This window comes from Pantherophis guttatus, chromosome 16 (genome assembly GCF_059756535.1).
Source record: "Pantherophis guttatus breed Tessera chromosome 16, ASM5975653v1, whole genome shotgun sequence".
Taxonomy (NCBI): Eukaryota; Metazoa; Chordata; class Lepidosauria; order Squamata; family Colubridae; genus Pantherophis; species Pantherophis guttatus.
Window position 1 is genome coordinate 3,193,737 of NC_142078.1, and position 16,608 is coordinate 3,210,344.

The 16,608-nt window shown below is 45.0% G+C and overlaps 2 protein-coding genes and 1 long non-coding RNA gene across 4 annotated transcripts; 2 read left to right on the plus strand and 1 right to left on the minus strand.

Moving 5' to 3' along the window:
• Positions 1–451: 451 nt before the first annotated feature.
• Positions 452–10,549, minus strand: LOC132711159 (uncharacterized). The gene is made up of 2 exons (XR_009621993.2): positions 10,433–10,549; positions 452–760 (listed from the first exon to the last, which is right to left on the minus strand). It is a non-coding gene; the product is annotated as an uncharacterized LOC132711159 (long non-coding RNA).
• LOC132711157 (uncharacterized) lies at positions 3,377–9,468 on the plus strand. 2 transcript variants are annotated; one of them, XM_087879782.1, is made up of 3 exons: positions 3,377–3,470; positions 3,696–4,231; positions 7,715–9,468. In XM_087879782.1, the coding sequence occupies exons 2-3, from the start codon at positions 3,707–3,709 to the stop codon at positions 8,990–8,992; spliced, it is 1,803 nt and encodes a 600-aa protein (XP_087735908.1). In that variant the 5' UTR covers positions 3,377–3,470; positions 3,696–3,706; the 3' UTR covers positions 8,993–9,468. The 2 variants fall into 2 exon arrangements, with proteins under 2 accessions (XP_087735908.1, XP_060545406.2); XM_060689423.2 differs by lacking the exon at positions 3,377–3,470 and having other exon boundaries at positions 3,498–4,231.
• Positions 10,550–13,664: 3,115 nt separating the features above from the next.
• LOC148111752 (uncharacterized) lies at positions 13,665–15,689 on the plus strand (the record flags this gene model as incomplete). Its single annotated transcript, XM_087879856.1, has 1 exon — positions 13,665–15,689. A coding segment is annotated over one exon (1,026 nt), but the record flags the coding sequence as incomplete, so codon positions are not given.
• Positions 15,690–16,608: the final 919 nt, after the last annotated feature.

Genomic DNA, 16,608 nt, shown 5'->3' on the forward strand with positions numbered 1-16,608 from the left:
TGCTCGTTTTAACGTCTTGCCTTCAGCATTGCTGGACGGTCGATTCAAGAGGCTTCCGAGGGGCGAGCGGCTATGTCCCTGTGGTAGAGCGGAGGTTGAGACTGTGGAGCATGTCCTTTTACACTGCCCCATGTACAACGTAGCCAGGACTAATTTGATGTCTCTCTTAGAGACAGATTTCTGTGGGCCCAATGATAGTGATTTGGCCTTGTATTGTCTAGGGGATGGCTCCTCATACATTACCTCTCAGGTCTCAAATTTTTTTCTAAGAGCTGTAACCATTAGAGGAGAGCGCTGTGGTCCCTCTCAGCCGGGGCTTCCGGTGGCCGGCTGTTCGTGATGTTCTTTTCCCTATGTTTTTCTGTAGCTATGCTTGCATTTTGGTCTGTGACCGTAAATAAATTTATTTTTATTATTATATATAGGCAATAGGCAATGTAAAAATAAGAAATATGGGGGAAATATATTTATTTCATACATTAAATTCACAATACATTAAATTCAAATGTAAGAAGAAAGATAATTATGTACTAAGAAAATGATGATACATGTTGAATATGATGGCACAGAAGCTCCACTCATTAATGTAGCTCTGGATAAACTTCCCATCACACCCTTTGTGTTGTCATGTTGTTTTGTGCTTTTTTCCATCATCCCAGGTGAGCTCCCTCCATTATTTCTGCTTAGGTGAGGCAACTTTTTCTGAATTTCAAAGCAATATAGCAATCCAGGACAAAATCCTGTCTCCCTTGAACGAGTTCTACCAAAACAAAATATTGCATAGCTTTGAAGGGAAAAAATAATAAGGATATAATAAAGAATACTAGAATATGACATACTGGTATACCAGATTCTGTAACCATGAGGTTCCTGTAATACATATATGCCTTTGCATTTGAATCACATATATTATGCCTTTATGTATCTCCTGTAACAAACACATTCTGTTATTAGGCCTCTGTAATGTCTCTGGTATTTGTCAAACATTTGTTCCTGCCATTTGATCTGAACCCATATCCATCTTCTTCCTGTTTTTCTCCTGCCATCTAAGAGCATGGTAGGCATCTCAGCTGGAACTCCAGACATCATCATCCGAGGGATAATTTACACTTCAGCCCTAACTTCCACCTTTGATCTGTTCCCTGCAGCCCAGGGGGCCAAATGAGCAATTGGGAGAACAAAGGAAGAGATAAGGCTAATTGGGAGGCTTCTATTCCCTTGCAGGGCAACAAGGAATACACAAAGCTAAACTAGGAGGCCAGAATTGGGGACTAAGCTGATGTCTCTGAGGGTGTAAAAGGACGCCATACCTTCCCCAAGGGGTGCCTATCTCCTCGCATGCATTGTATCTGTATGTTCCGGATATAGTCCCACCCAGTATTTTGTTTTTGGCCATGAATAAAATCTGCTTTTTTTTGCAAGCCTCGTCTTGAGTCTCTGTCTTTCGCATTCTGGTGACTCAAGTATATTTTGGGACCTTACAGCTTAATGATGCTGAACCCACAAAGCACATGACCCTCTTTTGGCCAAGTTCCAAATGCTGAAGGATCCAGCAGTTAAAGGGACCCAGAAAGAAACCAACTTAGATCCTTTCAAAATTGCATGATTTCCTGCTCCCTTTTTCCCACAATGAGCTATTGATTTCTATGAGGAAATTCACCAGCAGGAACCGTTGGCAGGAGATTCGGAGCCTCCAGTCCTCTTTAACTGGAGCTGCTCAGCTTTTGTGCAGGAATTCCTAGTTCTTCTACCTAGGAACAAGAATTGTCCTGGATCAAATAGTTGATGCTGCTTAGAAACACACTTGAGAGAGTCACATGGAGAGAGTATAGTTATTTATTTGCAACCTGCCTTTCTTACTTTTACTGATAAGGTGGAGAACAAATCCAAGAAAATGAAGGGGAATATTTGTAGCTGAGGGTTGCCATGAGGGGTCTCTCTCCCTTCTAGCAAAGATGATGTTAGTTTGGGCAATGAAACGTCTGTAAGAAGAGAAGCCCCCAGGAGCCCCTCCCCCCTCACGTCCAGCACAGCTTCCTCCTCTCCTCCCCCAACAACAACCCTGTGAGGTGGGCTGGACTGAAAGAGCGGCTGATTCAAACTCAGGGTCTCCTAAGGTCCCAGAATAGACCCAACTGGCTCCCCTTCATGGACTGGTATAAGGCTGCAGCCCCAGAAGAGCCCCTGACCTTCCCCTCCCTCAATACGGAGGTGGGGGGGGAAGACCGGACCCTAAAGTTCAAAGGGAGCCCCTCCCTTCCCTCCTCCCCCCCAACGTAATAAAAATAAAATAAATTAAAATGTAATTTAAATGTAATTTAAAAAAAACCATCAAAGAAAAACCTGGTGCTAATCCATGCCACCTTCTCCTTGTCTGACCTCCCAGCGCCTGGGGAAAAGCCAGGGGTTTAAAGGCTAAAAGGGTGGGGGCTTTTTAAGAATATGGCTCATATCTCACAAAGCTTCCTTGGCCTTAGAGAGTCCCTTTAGCAGTTTCTGCTGGAAGACAAGGGGACCGTTGAGAGAATCCAACTGACAAGAGTTTCTGATGTCTGGGGAGGGTCTTACATGGTATGGACAGTTCACACCCCCAACAATGGAGGTCAAATGAGCCCTAGATTCAGCCACAGCACACTTGCTCCAATGAGGATCTGAGTGGGATGAGCATTTAAAGGCAACTTATTAAGAGTATTGTAGCAAAGAGATTTCCCTCAATGAAAAGAAGGAATCCAGGACGCAGAATCAGGTTTCATTTTATACTCCACAACAGTAGAAAAAGTAAAAAGTTGATTGCATAGAAAAAATCAGTGTCAACAAAAATCTATTTTAAAATATGAAAATCAGTTTTTTTTTAACTTAAATCATTTTTTTTATTTTTATCAAATTCATTTTAATAAAATGCTTTTGGAGTAAAAATCTATTTAAAGATAATTTTCTATCAAACAACAGCAGGGAGAAGCTCTTTAACACCCAGAACAATAAAGGCCAAATGAGCCCTAGATTTCAGCCACAGCACAATTGCTCCAATGAGGATCTGAGTGGGAGGAGCATTCAAAGGCAATTTATTAAGAGTATTGTAGCAAAGAGATCTCCCTCAATGAAAAGAGGGAATCCAGGACACAAAGAGCGGCTGATTCAAACTCAGGGTCTCCGAAGGTCCCACAATAGACCCAACTGACTGCCCTTCATGGGCTGATATAAATCCTCCCCCCCCTCCGTCCCACCTCCGCCCCGACCGTAATAACCCGTGGCACTGCGCAGGCGCCATCTGCCTTGTTGCAGGAAGAAGGACGCTGATTGGTCGCGCTCGGGATGTCGGTGATGGGCAGGAGGACTCCGAGGGGCGGATCCTCCAAAGGAAAAGGCGGAATTAGTGGAGAGAAAAGGGCGTGAAGCCTCCACTTCCGGAAACAAAATGGGCAACAAGGGAAGCAGCCTGAATCAGCGATAGAGGAGGCCGTTTGATGCAGGTTGGCACAGGGGATGCTGGGAGTTGAAGTCCGGGAGGGTCTCTCCAGTGGCCTGGGAGCCTGAGGCCTAATCTTGAGGGCGGGGACGGAGACGGGAGGTTGGGAGAGAGTCCGTGTCCGCCTGGAGAATGCCTGAAAGGCCCATGGGAGGCAGGGTCTTGGGCCTGGGCCTCCCCTGCGGGAAAGGGGATGCAGCCGTGACCCTCTTCTCTTTCTCCCCTGCAGGAGGACGGAGGATGGTGGCGGATGCAGGAAAGAGGCGCCGACTGAGAGGAGGAGGAGGAGAGCGGGCCCTGCAGAGCAGCCCTGCCCGGTCCCGGCGCGGCTTCCCCGGGAGACAGTGGGGAAAGGCCGGGGGCTCCGGGGTTGCAGGAGGGAGGAGCCCAGGGGAGGAGGAAACGGGCGGAGACCCCGAGACGGACCTGCAGGGCGGAGGCTCCTTCGGAAGACTCCGAAAGTCTCAAAGGATCCAGGAGGGAGGAAAGGAACATCAGTGCCCGGAATGTGGAAAAACCTTCAAAACAAACGGAAATCTTGAAAACCATTTAAAAATCCACACAGCAGAGAAACCATTTAAATGCCCGGAATGTGAAAAATCCTTCAGAACAAATGGACGTTTTGAAAACCATCTAAAAAACCACTCAGTTGGAAACCGATATCAATGCCTGGAGTGTGGAAAGGGCTTCAGTCAGAGGGGAGATCTTTATAGACATCAAAGGATCCACTCAGGAGAAAAACCTCATAAGTGCCTGGCAAGAAAGGTAATAAAATCCAATTAAAACTTTCACTTTTAATAAATTTAATACATTTTTTTCTTTTAATAAATTCCTTTAGTCTTCCAGGGCCATGCCCAGGGTCCCAGACCTGAGTTTGACTGCTGTCGGTCATTCTGATGGCAACTAGCAGAGCAGGCTGTCCTGGGAGGGGCGGGAGGCCTTGTATGAGTCTGGATGGTGGTTCAGGAATGTTGGATTCTCTCTCTCTCTCTCTTTTTTTATTTAAAAAGTTTTACAAATACATTTTCTCCCCAATTTCCACCCCCCCAAACCCTCCCTAACCCTCCCCTTTCCCCCCCAGGACTTCCACAAAATAAAATCCTAATCAAAAATACATTTTATGAAACTTAAACCCCTCCACCCCCTGTATACTATTTATACCTTCATAAAACTCAATTAATCTATCCCTACATAATACATTCATTCAGCTAAAAGCTATCTGATATTTCCTAGTTTGATATTTATTCTGCACATAATCTATCCACTTTTTCCACTTCCATACATAAGACTCTTGAGTTCGGTCTTTTAAATATGCTGAAATCTTCGCCATCTCTGCAAAACTGGCCATCTTCAAAGTCCATTCTTCAATAGTGGGCATAGCTTCATTTTTCCAGTATTGACCTATCAATAATCTCGCTGCTGTCACCATATACAATATCAGCTTTGTTTCACCCAAAGTAAAACCCTTAACTATACCCAATAGAAACAGTTGTGGAGCAAACTGAAGTTTTTTCTTCAAAACATTTTGCATAACCCACCAAATTTTTATCCAAAAAGCCTTCACTTTCTTACAAGTCCACCACATATGATAATATGTGGCATCTATGCAATCACATCTCCAGCATTTTGGTTGAACATTAGGATACATACACGATAATTTCTTAGGATCTAAATGCCACCTATAAAACATTTTATAAAAATTTTCCCTCAGATTCTGCGACTGTGTAAATTTAACATTCTAGACCCATATTTTTTCCCATGTTTCCAACATCACTGGTTCTGCAAAATTTTGTGCCCACTTTATCATACAATCTTTAACCAATTCATTTTCCGAATCCCTTTCTAGCAAACCCTCTTAATATGCATTGGACCTTTCTCTCTTATATGTCTAACCAATTCTTCTTCATGCATCATTATACCAGTTTTTTTATCTTCTTTCCATCTCAGTTGAAGTTGATTATACTGTAGCCAAGTTAAATTCTTCCAACAGTATTTCTAATGTCTTTAATTGCCATCTGCCCCCATCCATAAAAAGAACTTCTTTGTATAACCCCCCCCCCGAGTGACATTATATTTGTATTCCACATGATATGACCAAGATCCAGCCATAATGGTATTTTGTAATCCCATTTGAATCGGTGCTTCTTCCAAACTCTCATCAAAGAGTTCCTAAGAATGCGGCTTTTGAATACTTTATCCACTTTGTTCTCATAGAATAAATATGCATGCCAACCAAATTCAAGATCATGACTTTCTATATTCAATATTCCAGTCTTTATCCTTCCAAACCAATCACTTGCTTGCGTCAAAGCTGCTGCTTCATAATACAATTGTAGGTTTGGAAGTTTAAGGCCTCCCCTTTCTGGAACATCTTGCATAATTTTCAGTTTGACTCTTGGCTTTTTCTCATTCCAGACAAACTTATTCAGTCCATTTTGCCATTCTCTCAATTGCTTATCACTTTTAAGCACCGGAATCATTTGAAACAAAAAGAGAAATCTAGGCAAAACGTTCATCTTAACTGCTGCTATTCTTCCAAGCAACGACAGTTGCAGTTTTTTCCACGTCTCCAAATCCTTTTGTACCTCTCGCCACAACACCTCATAATTATTTTGAAATAATTTTATATTTGAGTCTGCAACTTGTACTCCTAAATATTTAACTTTTGATACTATTTCAAAGCCTGCCTTGCTTTCAAGTTCCTGCTTATGATCTTGTGTCATATTTTGAACAATCATCTTAGTCTTTTTCTGGTTCAGTCTAAATCCTGATATCATACCATATTCTTTTATAATGTCTTTCATCTGAATTATTGATTCCATCGGCTGTGTTAGGGTAAAAACCAGATCATCTGCAAATGCCTTGGTCCTATAATCCTCATGCCTAATAGCTATGCCATGTAATAAGTTTGAATCCCGCATTGTATTCAACAAGACTTCTAATGTTAGAATAAATAACAATGGGGATAACGGACAACCTTGTCTTGTTCCTTTTTCAATACTAAAATTTGTAGTCAGACTTCCATTAATAATAATTTGTGCCATTTGTTGTTGATAAATTGCTGAAACCGCCTGTGTAAACTGATCCCCAAAGTCCATTTTTCTCAAAATCTTTAATAGAAAGTTCCAACCCACTCTATCAAAGGCCTTCTCCGCATCCAGAAACACCAGCACTGCAGATATCTGTAGGAATGTTGGATTCTCAACGGGGCAGCTGTGGACGAGATCCCTGCCTGATCCCTGTCCAAGGGCTGCAGTTGAGGGCTGCTCCAATTGTTAGACTTTGAAGTTAAACTCTGTGCAGCTCCCAGAAAGCCATTTTAAAAACAAAGAAACAAACAAAAACCTGGGGGCCAATCCATGCCAGCTTCTCCTTGTCTGACCTCCCAACACCTGGGGAAGAGGCAGGTGTTTTAAGGCTAAAAGGGTGGGGGCTTTTTAAGAATATGGCTCATATCTCACAAAGCTTCCTTGGCCTTAGAGAGTCCCTTGTAGGGGTTTCTGCTGGAAGACAAGGGGATCATTCAGGGAATCCAACTGACAGTTTCAGATGCTGGGGATGGTCTTAATAGGTCCCCACATTTGGGAAATCCACATAGATTATATCAAACAATGGCAGGGAGAAGCTCCTTCGCACTCACAACAATGAAGGCCAAATGAGCCCTAGATTCAGCCACAGCACACTTGCTCCAATTAGGATCTGAGTGGGATGAGCATTCAAAGGCAATTTATTAAGGAAAGGGATTTCCCTCAATGAAAAGAGGGAATCCAGGACACAAAGAGCGGCTGATTCAAACTCAGGGTCTCCTAAGGTCCCAGAATAGACCCAACTGGCTGCCCTTCATGGGCTGATATAAGGCTTCAACTCCTGACCTCCGCCAGCCTCAATACGGGGGGGGGATCAGACCCGACCCCAAAGTTTAAGAAGGCCGCTGATTGGTCTTGTTCGGGATGTCGACGATTGGCAAATGGACTCTGAGTGGCAGTTCCTCCAAAGGAAAAGGCGGAACTAGTGGAGAAAAAAGCCTCCACTTCCGGAAGCCTCCACTTCCGGAAACAAAATGGGCAACGAAGGAAGCTGCCTGAATCGGCGATAGAGGAGGCCATTTGATGCAGGTTTGGCGCAGGGGATGCTGGGAATCGTAGTCCGGGAGAGTTTTTCTGGTCCGCACGAGGGGGGGCTTGGGCCTGGGCTGCCCCTGCGGGGAACGGGATGCAGCCATCACCCTCTTCTCTTTCTCCCCTGCAGGATGGCGGCGGATGCAGGAAAGAGGCGGCGGCCGAGAGGAGGAGGAGGAGAGCGGGCCCCGGCGTGGCTTCCCCGGGAGACGGCAGGGAAAGGCCGGGGGGCTCCGGGGCTGCAGGAGGGAGGAGCCCAGGGGGAGCCCGGGAAAGGCGGCTGCCTGGAGGGCGATGCGGGGAGGAGGAAACAGGCGGAGACCCCGAGACGGGGCTGGAGGGCGGAGGCTCCTTTGGAAGACCCCGAAAGCCCCAGAGGATCCAGGAGAAAGCAAAGAAACATCAGTGCCTGGAATGTGGAAAAACTTTCAAAACAAACGGAAATCTTCAAAGGCATCTAATTATCCACACAGGAGAAAAACCTCATAAGTGCCTGGAGTGTGGAAAGAGCTTCAGTGATAGGAGCAACCTTTATACACATCAAAGAATCCACTCAGGAGAAAAACCTCATAAATGCCTTGAGTGTGGAAAGAGATTCAGTCAGAGGAGCAACCTTAATACACATCGAAGAATCCACTCAGGAGAAAAACCTCATAAATGCCTTGAGTGTGGAAAGAGCTTCAGTCAGAGGAGCAACCTTTATAAACATCAAAGGTTCCACTCAGGAGAAAAACTTCATAAATGCCTTGAGTGTGGAAAGAGCTTCACTCATAGCAGCGGCCTTTATACACATCAAAGAATCCACACAGGAGAGAAACCTTATAAGTGCCTTGAGTGTGGAAAGAGCTTCACTCATAGCAGCAGCCTTTATACACATCGAAGGATCCACACAGGAGAGAAACCTCATAAATGCCTGGAGTGTGGAAAGAGCTTCAGTAAGAGGGGACATCTTTATACACATCAAAGAATCCACTCAGGAGAAAAACCTCATAAATGCCTTGAGTGTGGAAAGAGATTCAGTCATAGCAGCACCCTTTATAAACATCAAAGGATCCACTCAGGAGAAAAACCTCATAAGTGCCTGGAGTGTGGAAAGAGCTTCACTCATAGCAGCACCCTTTATACACATCAAAGGATCCACTCAGGAGAAAAACCTCATAAGTGCCTGGAGTGTGGAAAGAGCTTCACTCATAGCAGCGGCCTTTATACACATCAAAGAATCCACTCAGGAGAAAAACCTCATAAGTGCCTGGAGTGTGGAAAGAGCTTCACTCATAGCAGCACCCTTTATACACATCAAAGGATCCACTCAGGAGAAAAACCTCATAAATGTCTGGAGTGTGGAAAGAGCTATACTGAGCGTAGTAGCCTCAATCAACACCTAAGAATTCACGTGGGAGAAAAATGAAAAACACACCTGAGTGTGAGAAGACCTTCAGTCACGGTGTATCTCGGGAATTGAATTGAATTGTATATTTAATTTGGCCAAATGTGAATAGACACCCTAGGAATTCACCTAGTGCATATTCATGATAATTATAATAATTCCAATAAGAGGAATTATTGGTCTTTACTCCAAATGAGTAAAGAAGACAATAAGGGTAAATAATAATTGCCAAATAAAGGACTTTCTCAGGCTGAATAATAAAGGACTGTTTCAATTGTACATGCTAGATTTTTCAACTGGTCTAAATTGTACCTTTTCACAAGAGACATGCCATTTCCCATGTGAATGTTCTTTTAATGCTTATGCTTAATATTATGGGATGTTACTGTCCATGTCTCTGATGTAAGTGTAACTTGAGCAGAGTGATTTCTTCCATGCAATCAGCTCTTGTTTTGTATTTTTTTTTTCTACTGTATGGAGTATAAAATGAAACCCAATTCTGTGTCCTGGATTCCCTCTTTTCATTAAGGGAAATCTCTTTGCTACAATATTCTAATAAGTTGCCTTTAAATAGTCATCCCACTCAGTGCCTAAGTGAAGCAAGTGTGCCGTGGCTGAATCTAGGGCTAATTTGGCCTCCATTGTTGGGGGTGTGAACTGTCCATACCATGTAAGACCCTCCCCAGACATCAGAAACTCTTGTCAATTCGATTCTCTCGACGGTCCCCTTGTCTTCCAGCAGAAACTGCTAAAGGGACTCTCTAAGGCCAAGGAAGCTTTGTGAGATACGAGCCGGATTCTCAAAGGGCCTCCAGCCTTTCAGCCTTAAACACCCGGCTTTTCCCCAGGCGCTGGGAGGTCAGACAAGGAGAAGGTGGCATGGATTGGAGCCTGGATTTTCTTTGTTTTCATTTTCCATGTTTTAATGTGTTGTATTGTTTTTAAAACAGCTTTTGGGGAGCTGCAGTGAGTTGACTGAATGATGGGCAGTTAAAAGAATGCTTTAAATGACTCATTGGGGACCTCTTTGATCCCCCACTAGGTGCAGAGACTGGGTGTCCCCCAGTTGTCAGGATAAAGTCCCCCATTACTAGGCTTTCTCTTCATCAGCTAAATCGGCGTCCGCCTTCCTTCAAGCAGCCAGAGGGCGCCTGCACAAGTCCCGAGTCCCGTGTAGAGGTGAGGCAGGGGGGGCTCCCTTTGATCTTTGGGGTCCAGTCTCTCCTTTGGGGGGCCCCTCCCGCATTCTGACAGGCAGAGGTTGAGGGGCCCTTCTGGGACTGGGACTCCCCCCCCATCCAGGCTCCCTCCCTAGGCAAGGTGGGGGGGAGGTTGGAGGGGCACCCAGGCAGGTAAGAGGCCAAATGGGCATTTTCCCCCTTGCAATACAACTCTGGTAAATTGGCTGCAAATAGAGGGAAGATTTCCCAGAGTCCAGGAGCCCTTCAGAAACCAACCCACCTCTTGGAAGGCACCTTCACTCTGATAACTGACAGTAACTGGCAGTTGAGCCTGCATGGGTGAGGTCATGAAGCCCTCAGAATTCCCTCAGAGATGGCAGGCCTCCCTTGGCCTCCTCCCAAGGCTCACCTGCTCCGCCTTTTCCACACCCACCAATGCCAGGCAAATGTCTGAAGGAGGCGACCAAACCAATCACTCAAGCTGCCCAGTTCTCATATTTTTGCCCAAAAGGCAGATTTTTGGATATAGACTGCCTCTGTCAAGGGAAGCTCCACTCTCTCTCTCTTTTTTTTTTTTTGAGAAAAAAAATATTTTTTTTTAAACAAACAATTCATCATTAATCAGTGTAACATCTTGGTACAACATTCATTTAAAAATTTAAACAAAGTTTATCTTTGAACATTTTTGCCAATCTTTCTGGTGACATGTTTTATAGATGGCACATGTCACCGGATATAGATTGGCAAAAATGTTCAAAGATAAATCAGCTAAATTTTGGAAATGCCACCAGACATTGGGATCGTACTATCACATGTGGTGGACATGTCCAGAAGCGAGAAATTATTGGGCACAATAATCACAAAAACTGATACAGCAACACATTGATCTTAAGCCGGAGCTGTTCCTGTTGGGTATCTAACCGGAGAAATTTAGTAGAGAAAATACATATTTGATTATTCATGTAATAAAGGCAGCAAGAATGGTATTTGCACAAAATTGGGAAGCAGAAAAAAATTCCTACAAAGGGAGAGCTAATTAAGAAAATATTAGAATGTGCAGAAATGAATAGATTAATATTAGCAATTAGTGGGAAGGAGGAATCGGAGTGTTACAGCATATGGGGGCAATTTTATCAATGGATAGAGACTGAATATAGGCAATAGGCAATGTAAAAATAAGAAATATGGGGAAAATTTGTTGCAATACATTAAATTTAAATGTAAGAGGAAAGATAAATATGTTCTAAGAAAATGATGATACATGCTGAATATGATGACACGGAAGCTCCACTCATTAATGTGGCTCTGGATAAACTTCTCATCACACCCTTTGTGTTGCCATGTTGTTTTGTGCTTTGTTCCATCATCCCAGGTGAGCTCCCTCCGTTTTTTCTGCTTAGGTGAGGCAACTTTTTCTGAATCCCAAAGTAATACAGCAATCCAGGACAGAAAGCAAAATCCCGTCTCCCTTGAACCACTTCTGCCAAAACAAAATACTGCAGAGCTTAATGATGCTGAACCCCCAAGGCACATGACCCTCTTTTGGCCAAGTTCCAAGTGTTGAGGGATCCAGCAATTAAAGGGACCCAGAAAGAACCCAATTTGGATCCTATCAAAATTGCCTGATTCCCTGCCTCCTTTTTCCAAAGTTTTTGGAATGATAGCAGGAACCATTGGCAGGACGTTTTCATCCTTAGGTCCTCTTTAACTGGGGACAGTCTGCTTTTGTGCATGAATTCCAAATTAGAATAGAATCACAGAGTTGGAAGGGACCTTGGAGGTCTTCTAGTCCAACCCTCTGCTTAAGCAGGAAACCCTACAGCACTTCAGACAAATCGTTATGCAATCTCTTCTTTAAAACTTCCAGTGTTGGAGCGTTCACCACTTCTGGAGGCAAGTTGTTCCCCTGGTTAATTGTTCTAACTGTCAGGAAATTTCTCCTTAGTTCTAAGTTGTTTCTCTCCTTGATGAGTTTCCACCTGTTGCTTCTTTTGTCCTGCCCTCAGGGGCTTTGGAGAATAGCTTGGCTCCCTCTTCTTCTATCTCGGAACAAGAATTCTCCTGGATCAAATAGAGGCCATGTAGTTGCTTCTTAAAAACAAATTTGTCAGTTATTGAATCCATATAGAGAATTTATTAGAATCCTGGATTTATTTTTACAAATAAGGGGAAGAACACATGCAGCAAAATGAAGGGGACTATTTGCAGCTGAGGGTTGAACTGAGGGGTCTCTGGAGCTCTCTGAGCCCCCCTCCCTTCTAGCCATCAGGAAGGAAGCTACTTTGGGCAATGAAACATCTGCAAGAAGAGAAGCCCCCAGGAGCCCCTCCCCCCTCCCATCCAGCACAGCTTCCTCCTCTCTTCCCCCAACAACAACCCTGTGAGGTGGGCTGGACTGAAAGAGCGTCTGATTCAAACTCAGGGTCTCGTAAGGTCCCAGAATAGACACAACTGGCTGCCCTTCATGGGCTGGTATAAGGTCGCATCCCCAGAAGACCCCCTGACCTCCCCCTCCCTCAATACGAGGTGGGGGGAGACGGGACCCCAAAGTTCAAAGGGAGACCCCCCCACCTCCGCCCCGGACCGTAATAACTGGCGGCACCATGCAGGCGCCATCTGCCTTGTTGAGGGAAGAAGGACGCTGATTGGTCGCGCTCGGGATGTCGGCGATGGGCAAATGGACTCCGTGGGGCGGATCCTCCAAAGGAAAAGGCGGAACTAGTGGAGAAAAAAAGGGCGTGAAGCCTCCACTTCCGGAAACAGAATGGGCACGAGGGAAGGTGCCTGAATCGGCGACAGAGAGTCTCTCCAGAGAAGGGAGCCTTGGGAGCCCGAGGCCTACTCTGGGGGCGGGCGGGGAGGGAGACGGGAGGCTGGGAATGAGGCCGTGTCTGTCTGGAGAATGTCCGGGAGGCCCGTGGAAGGTGGGGGCTTGGGCCTGGGCCTCTCCTGCGGGGAAGGGGAGGCAGCCGTGACCCTCTTCTCTCTCTCCCCTGCAGGGGAACGGAGGGTGGCGGCGGATGCAGGAAAGAGGCGCCGCCTGAGAGGAGAAGGAGGAGAGCGGGCCCCACGGAGCAGCCCTGCCCGGTTCCGGCGCGGCTTCCCCTGGAGACGGCGGGGAAAGGCCAGGGGGCTCTGGGGCTGCAGGAGGGAGGAGCCCAGGGGGAGCCCGGGAAAGGCGGCTGCCTGGAGGGCAATGCAGGGAGGAGGAAATGGGCGGAGACCCCGAGACGAGCCTGGAGGGCGGAGGCTCCTTCGGAAGACCCTCAAAGCCCGGAAGGATCCAGGAGGGAGGAAAGGAACATCAGTGCCCGGAATGTGGAAAAACTTTCAAAAGAAACGACTATCTTCAAAGGCATCTTAGCATCCACTCAAGAAAGAATATATTTGAATGCCTGGAGTGTGGAAAGAGCTTCAATTATAGGAGCAACTTTGATAGACATTTAAGAAGCCACTCAGGAGAAAAACCTCATAAATGCCTAGAATGTGGAAAGAGTTTCAGTCAGTTGTGAAACCTTTATAAGCATCAGAGGATCCATTCTGGAGATAAGCCATATCAATGCCTGGAGTGTGGAAAGAGATTCAGTCGGAAGGAATATCTTTATAGACATCAAAGAATCCACTCAGGAGAGAAACGGAATAAATGCTTGGAGGGTGGAGAGACTTTCAGAAGATCTGGGAATTCCGAAAGGATCCACAAGAGAGGAAGGAAATACGAATGCCCGGAATGTGAAAAATCCTTCAAAAGAAACGGAAATCTTGAAAACCATTTAAAAATCCACTCAAGAAAGAATCCACTTAAATGCCCAGAGTGTGGAAAGAGCTTCAATTCTAGGAGCCACTTTAGTAGACATCAAATAGACATCCATTCCGGAGAAAAGCCATACAAATGCCTTGAGTGTGGAAAAACCTTCAAAAGAAATGACCATCTTCAAACTCATCTAAGAATCCACACAGGAGAAAAACCTCATAAGTGCCTGGAGTGTGGAAAGAGCTTCAGTCAGAGGAGCAGCCTTTATAGACATCAAAGGATCCGTTGGGGAGAGAAACCAAAGAAATACCTGGAGGGCAGAGGCTCCTTCGGAAGACCCCGAAAGCCCCGAAGGATCCAGGGGGAAGCAAAGGAACATCAGTGCCCGGAATGTGGAAAAACCTTCAAAAGAAAGGGAAATCTTGAAAACCATTTAAAAATCCACTCAGGAGAAAAGAAATATGAATGCCCAGAATTTGAAAAATTCTTCAAAAGAAACGACCATCTTGAAAGTCATTTAAGGATCCACACGGGAGAAAAACCTCATAAATGCCTGGAATGTGGAAAGCGCTTCAGTCAGAGGGGACATCTTTATACACATCAAAGGATCCACTCAGGAGAAAAACCTCATAAATGCCTGGTGTGTGGAAAGAGCTTTCGTCATACCAGCCACCTTCATAGACATCAAAGGATCCATTTGATAGAGATACCGAAGAAATGCCTGGAGGGCGGAGGCTCCTTCAGAAGGCCCCAAAGGATCCAGGAGGGAGGAAAGAAACATCAGTGACCAGAATGTGGAAAAACTTTCAAAAGAAAGGGAAGTCTTCAAAGGCATCTAAGGATCCACTCAAGAGAGAAGCCATACAAATGCCTCAAGTGTGGAAAAGCCTTCAAAAGAAATGACTATACTCAAACTCATCTAAGAATCCACACAGGAGAAAAGCCTCATAAGTGCCTGGAGTGTGGAAAGAGCTTTACTAACCGTGTAAATCTCTGTCGACATAAAATAATTCATACAGGAGAAAAACCACATAAATGTCTTGATTGTGGAAAGAGCTTCAATCGGAGAGGAAATCTTTACGTGCATCAAAGAATCCACTCAGGAGAGAAACCACATAAATGCCTTGAGTGTGGAAAGAGCTATATTGAGAGTAGTAGCCTCAATCGACACCAAAGAATTCACGTGGGAGAAAAATGATAAACATGCCTGAGTGTGAGAAGTCACAGAAGGTATCTCAGGAATTGAATTGAATTGCATATTTAATTTGGCCAAGTATGAATAGACACAGTAGGAGTTTGTGTTGAGTGCAAAAGCTCTCAGTGTACCTACAAAGCAACAGAATAATGATATTCATGATAGTACTTATAATAATTCCAATAAGACGGTTGAATAAAGATAATAAGGGTAAATAATAACTGCCAAATAAGGGACTTTCTCAGGCTGAATAACAAAGGACTTTTTCAATCGTACATGCTTGATGTTTCAACTGGCTGAAATTGTACCTTTTCACAACAGACTTTCGTGACTCATGATGCCATTTCCCATCTGAACATTCTGTTTTTAATTCAATGGTCATTTCGGTGGTTATCCTTAATATTATGGGATGTTACTGTCCTTGTCTGTAACTGACCAGGATGATTTCTTCCATACAATCAACTCTTCTTTTATACTTTTTCTACTGTATGGAATATAAAATGAAACCCAATTCTGTGTCCTGGATTCCCTCTTTTCAGTAAGGGAAAACTCTTTGCTACAATATTCTAATAAATTGCCTTTGAATAGTCATCCCGCTCAGATCCTAATTGAAGCAAGTGTGCCCGTGGCTGAATCTAGGGCTAATTTGACCTGTAATGTTGTGGGCATGAAAGAGCTGCTCCCTGCCATTGTTTGATATAATCTATATGGGTTTTTCAAATGTCCATGCCATGTAAGACCATCCCCAAGCATCTGAAAATTGGATTCTCTCAGTGGTCCTCTTGTCTTCCAGCAGAAGCCACTTAAGTCGAGACTGACTTAAGGCCAACAAAGGTTTGCGAGATACGAGCCAGATTCTCAAAGGGCCTCCATCCTTTCAGCCTTAAACACCTGGTGTCAGCGTTCCAGGAAACCCCAACTCCGAGTAAAGACGCAGAAGCAAGCATTTTCCAAACTTCTCTTTACTAGAATAGGTAAACTGGCACATCTGGGAAAACCCGAATCTGAAAGGCCCGGGTTTTCCCTCAGTAAGTCAAAGCCCCCCCAAACCATCCCCTCACTCCCCAGTCGATCACATGCTCCAATCAACGTCCATCCCATCTCGACTCAGCCTCCTGACCTCTCCTTCTCCAGATGCTGGATCGCCCTGACCTTGACCGACAGGAAGAATGCTATTCTGTCTACTAACAACCCCTCTCCTGAATCCCCCCTCCTACTTTCCCACACAGGAGAAGGTGGCAGCATGGAAGCTTCCGGCCTAATATGGCTTCCAAAGCTGACATCTGGCTTTTCCCCAGGCGCTGGGAGATCGGACAATGAGAAGTTGGCATGGATTGGCGCCTGGCGTTTGTTTTTAAAATGGCTTTTGGGGAGCTGCAGTGAGTTGACTGAAAGATGGGCAGTTATAAGAAGGTTTTAAATGAAGAAGACTCTTTGGGGACCTGTTTGGTCCTCCCACTAGGTGCAGAGACTGGGTGATCCCCAGTTGTCAGGATAGGGAGAGTCCCCC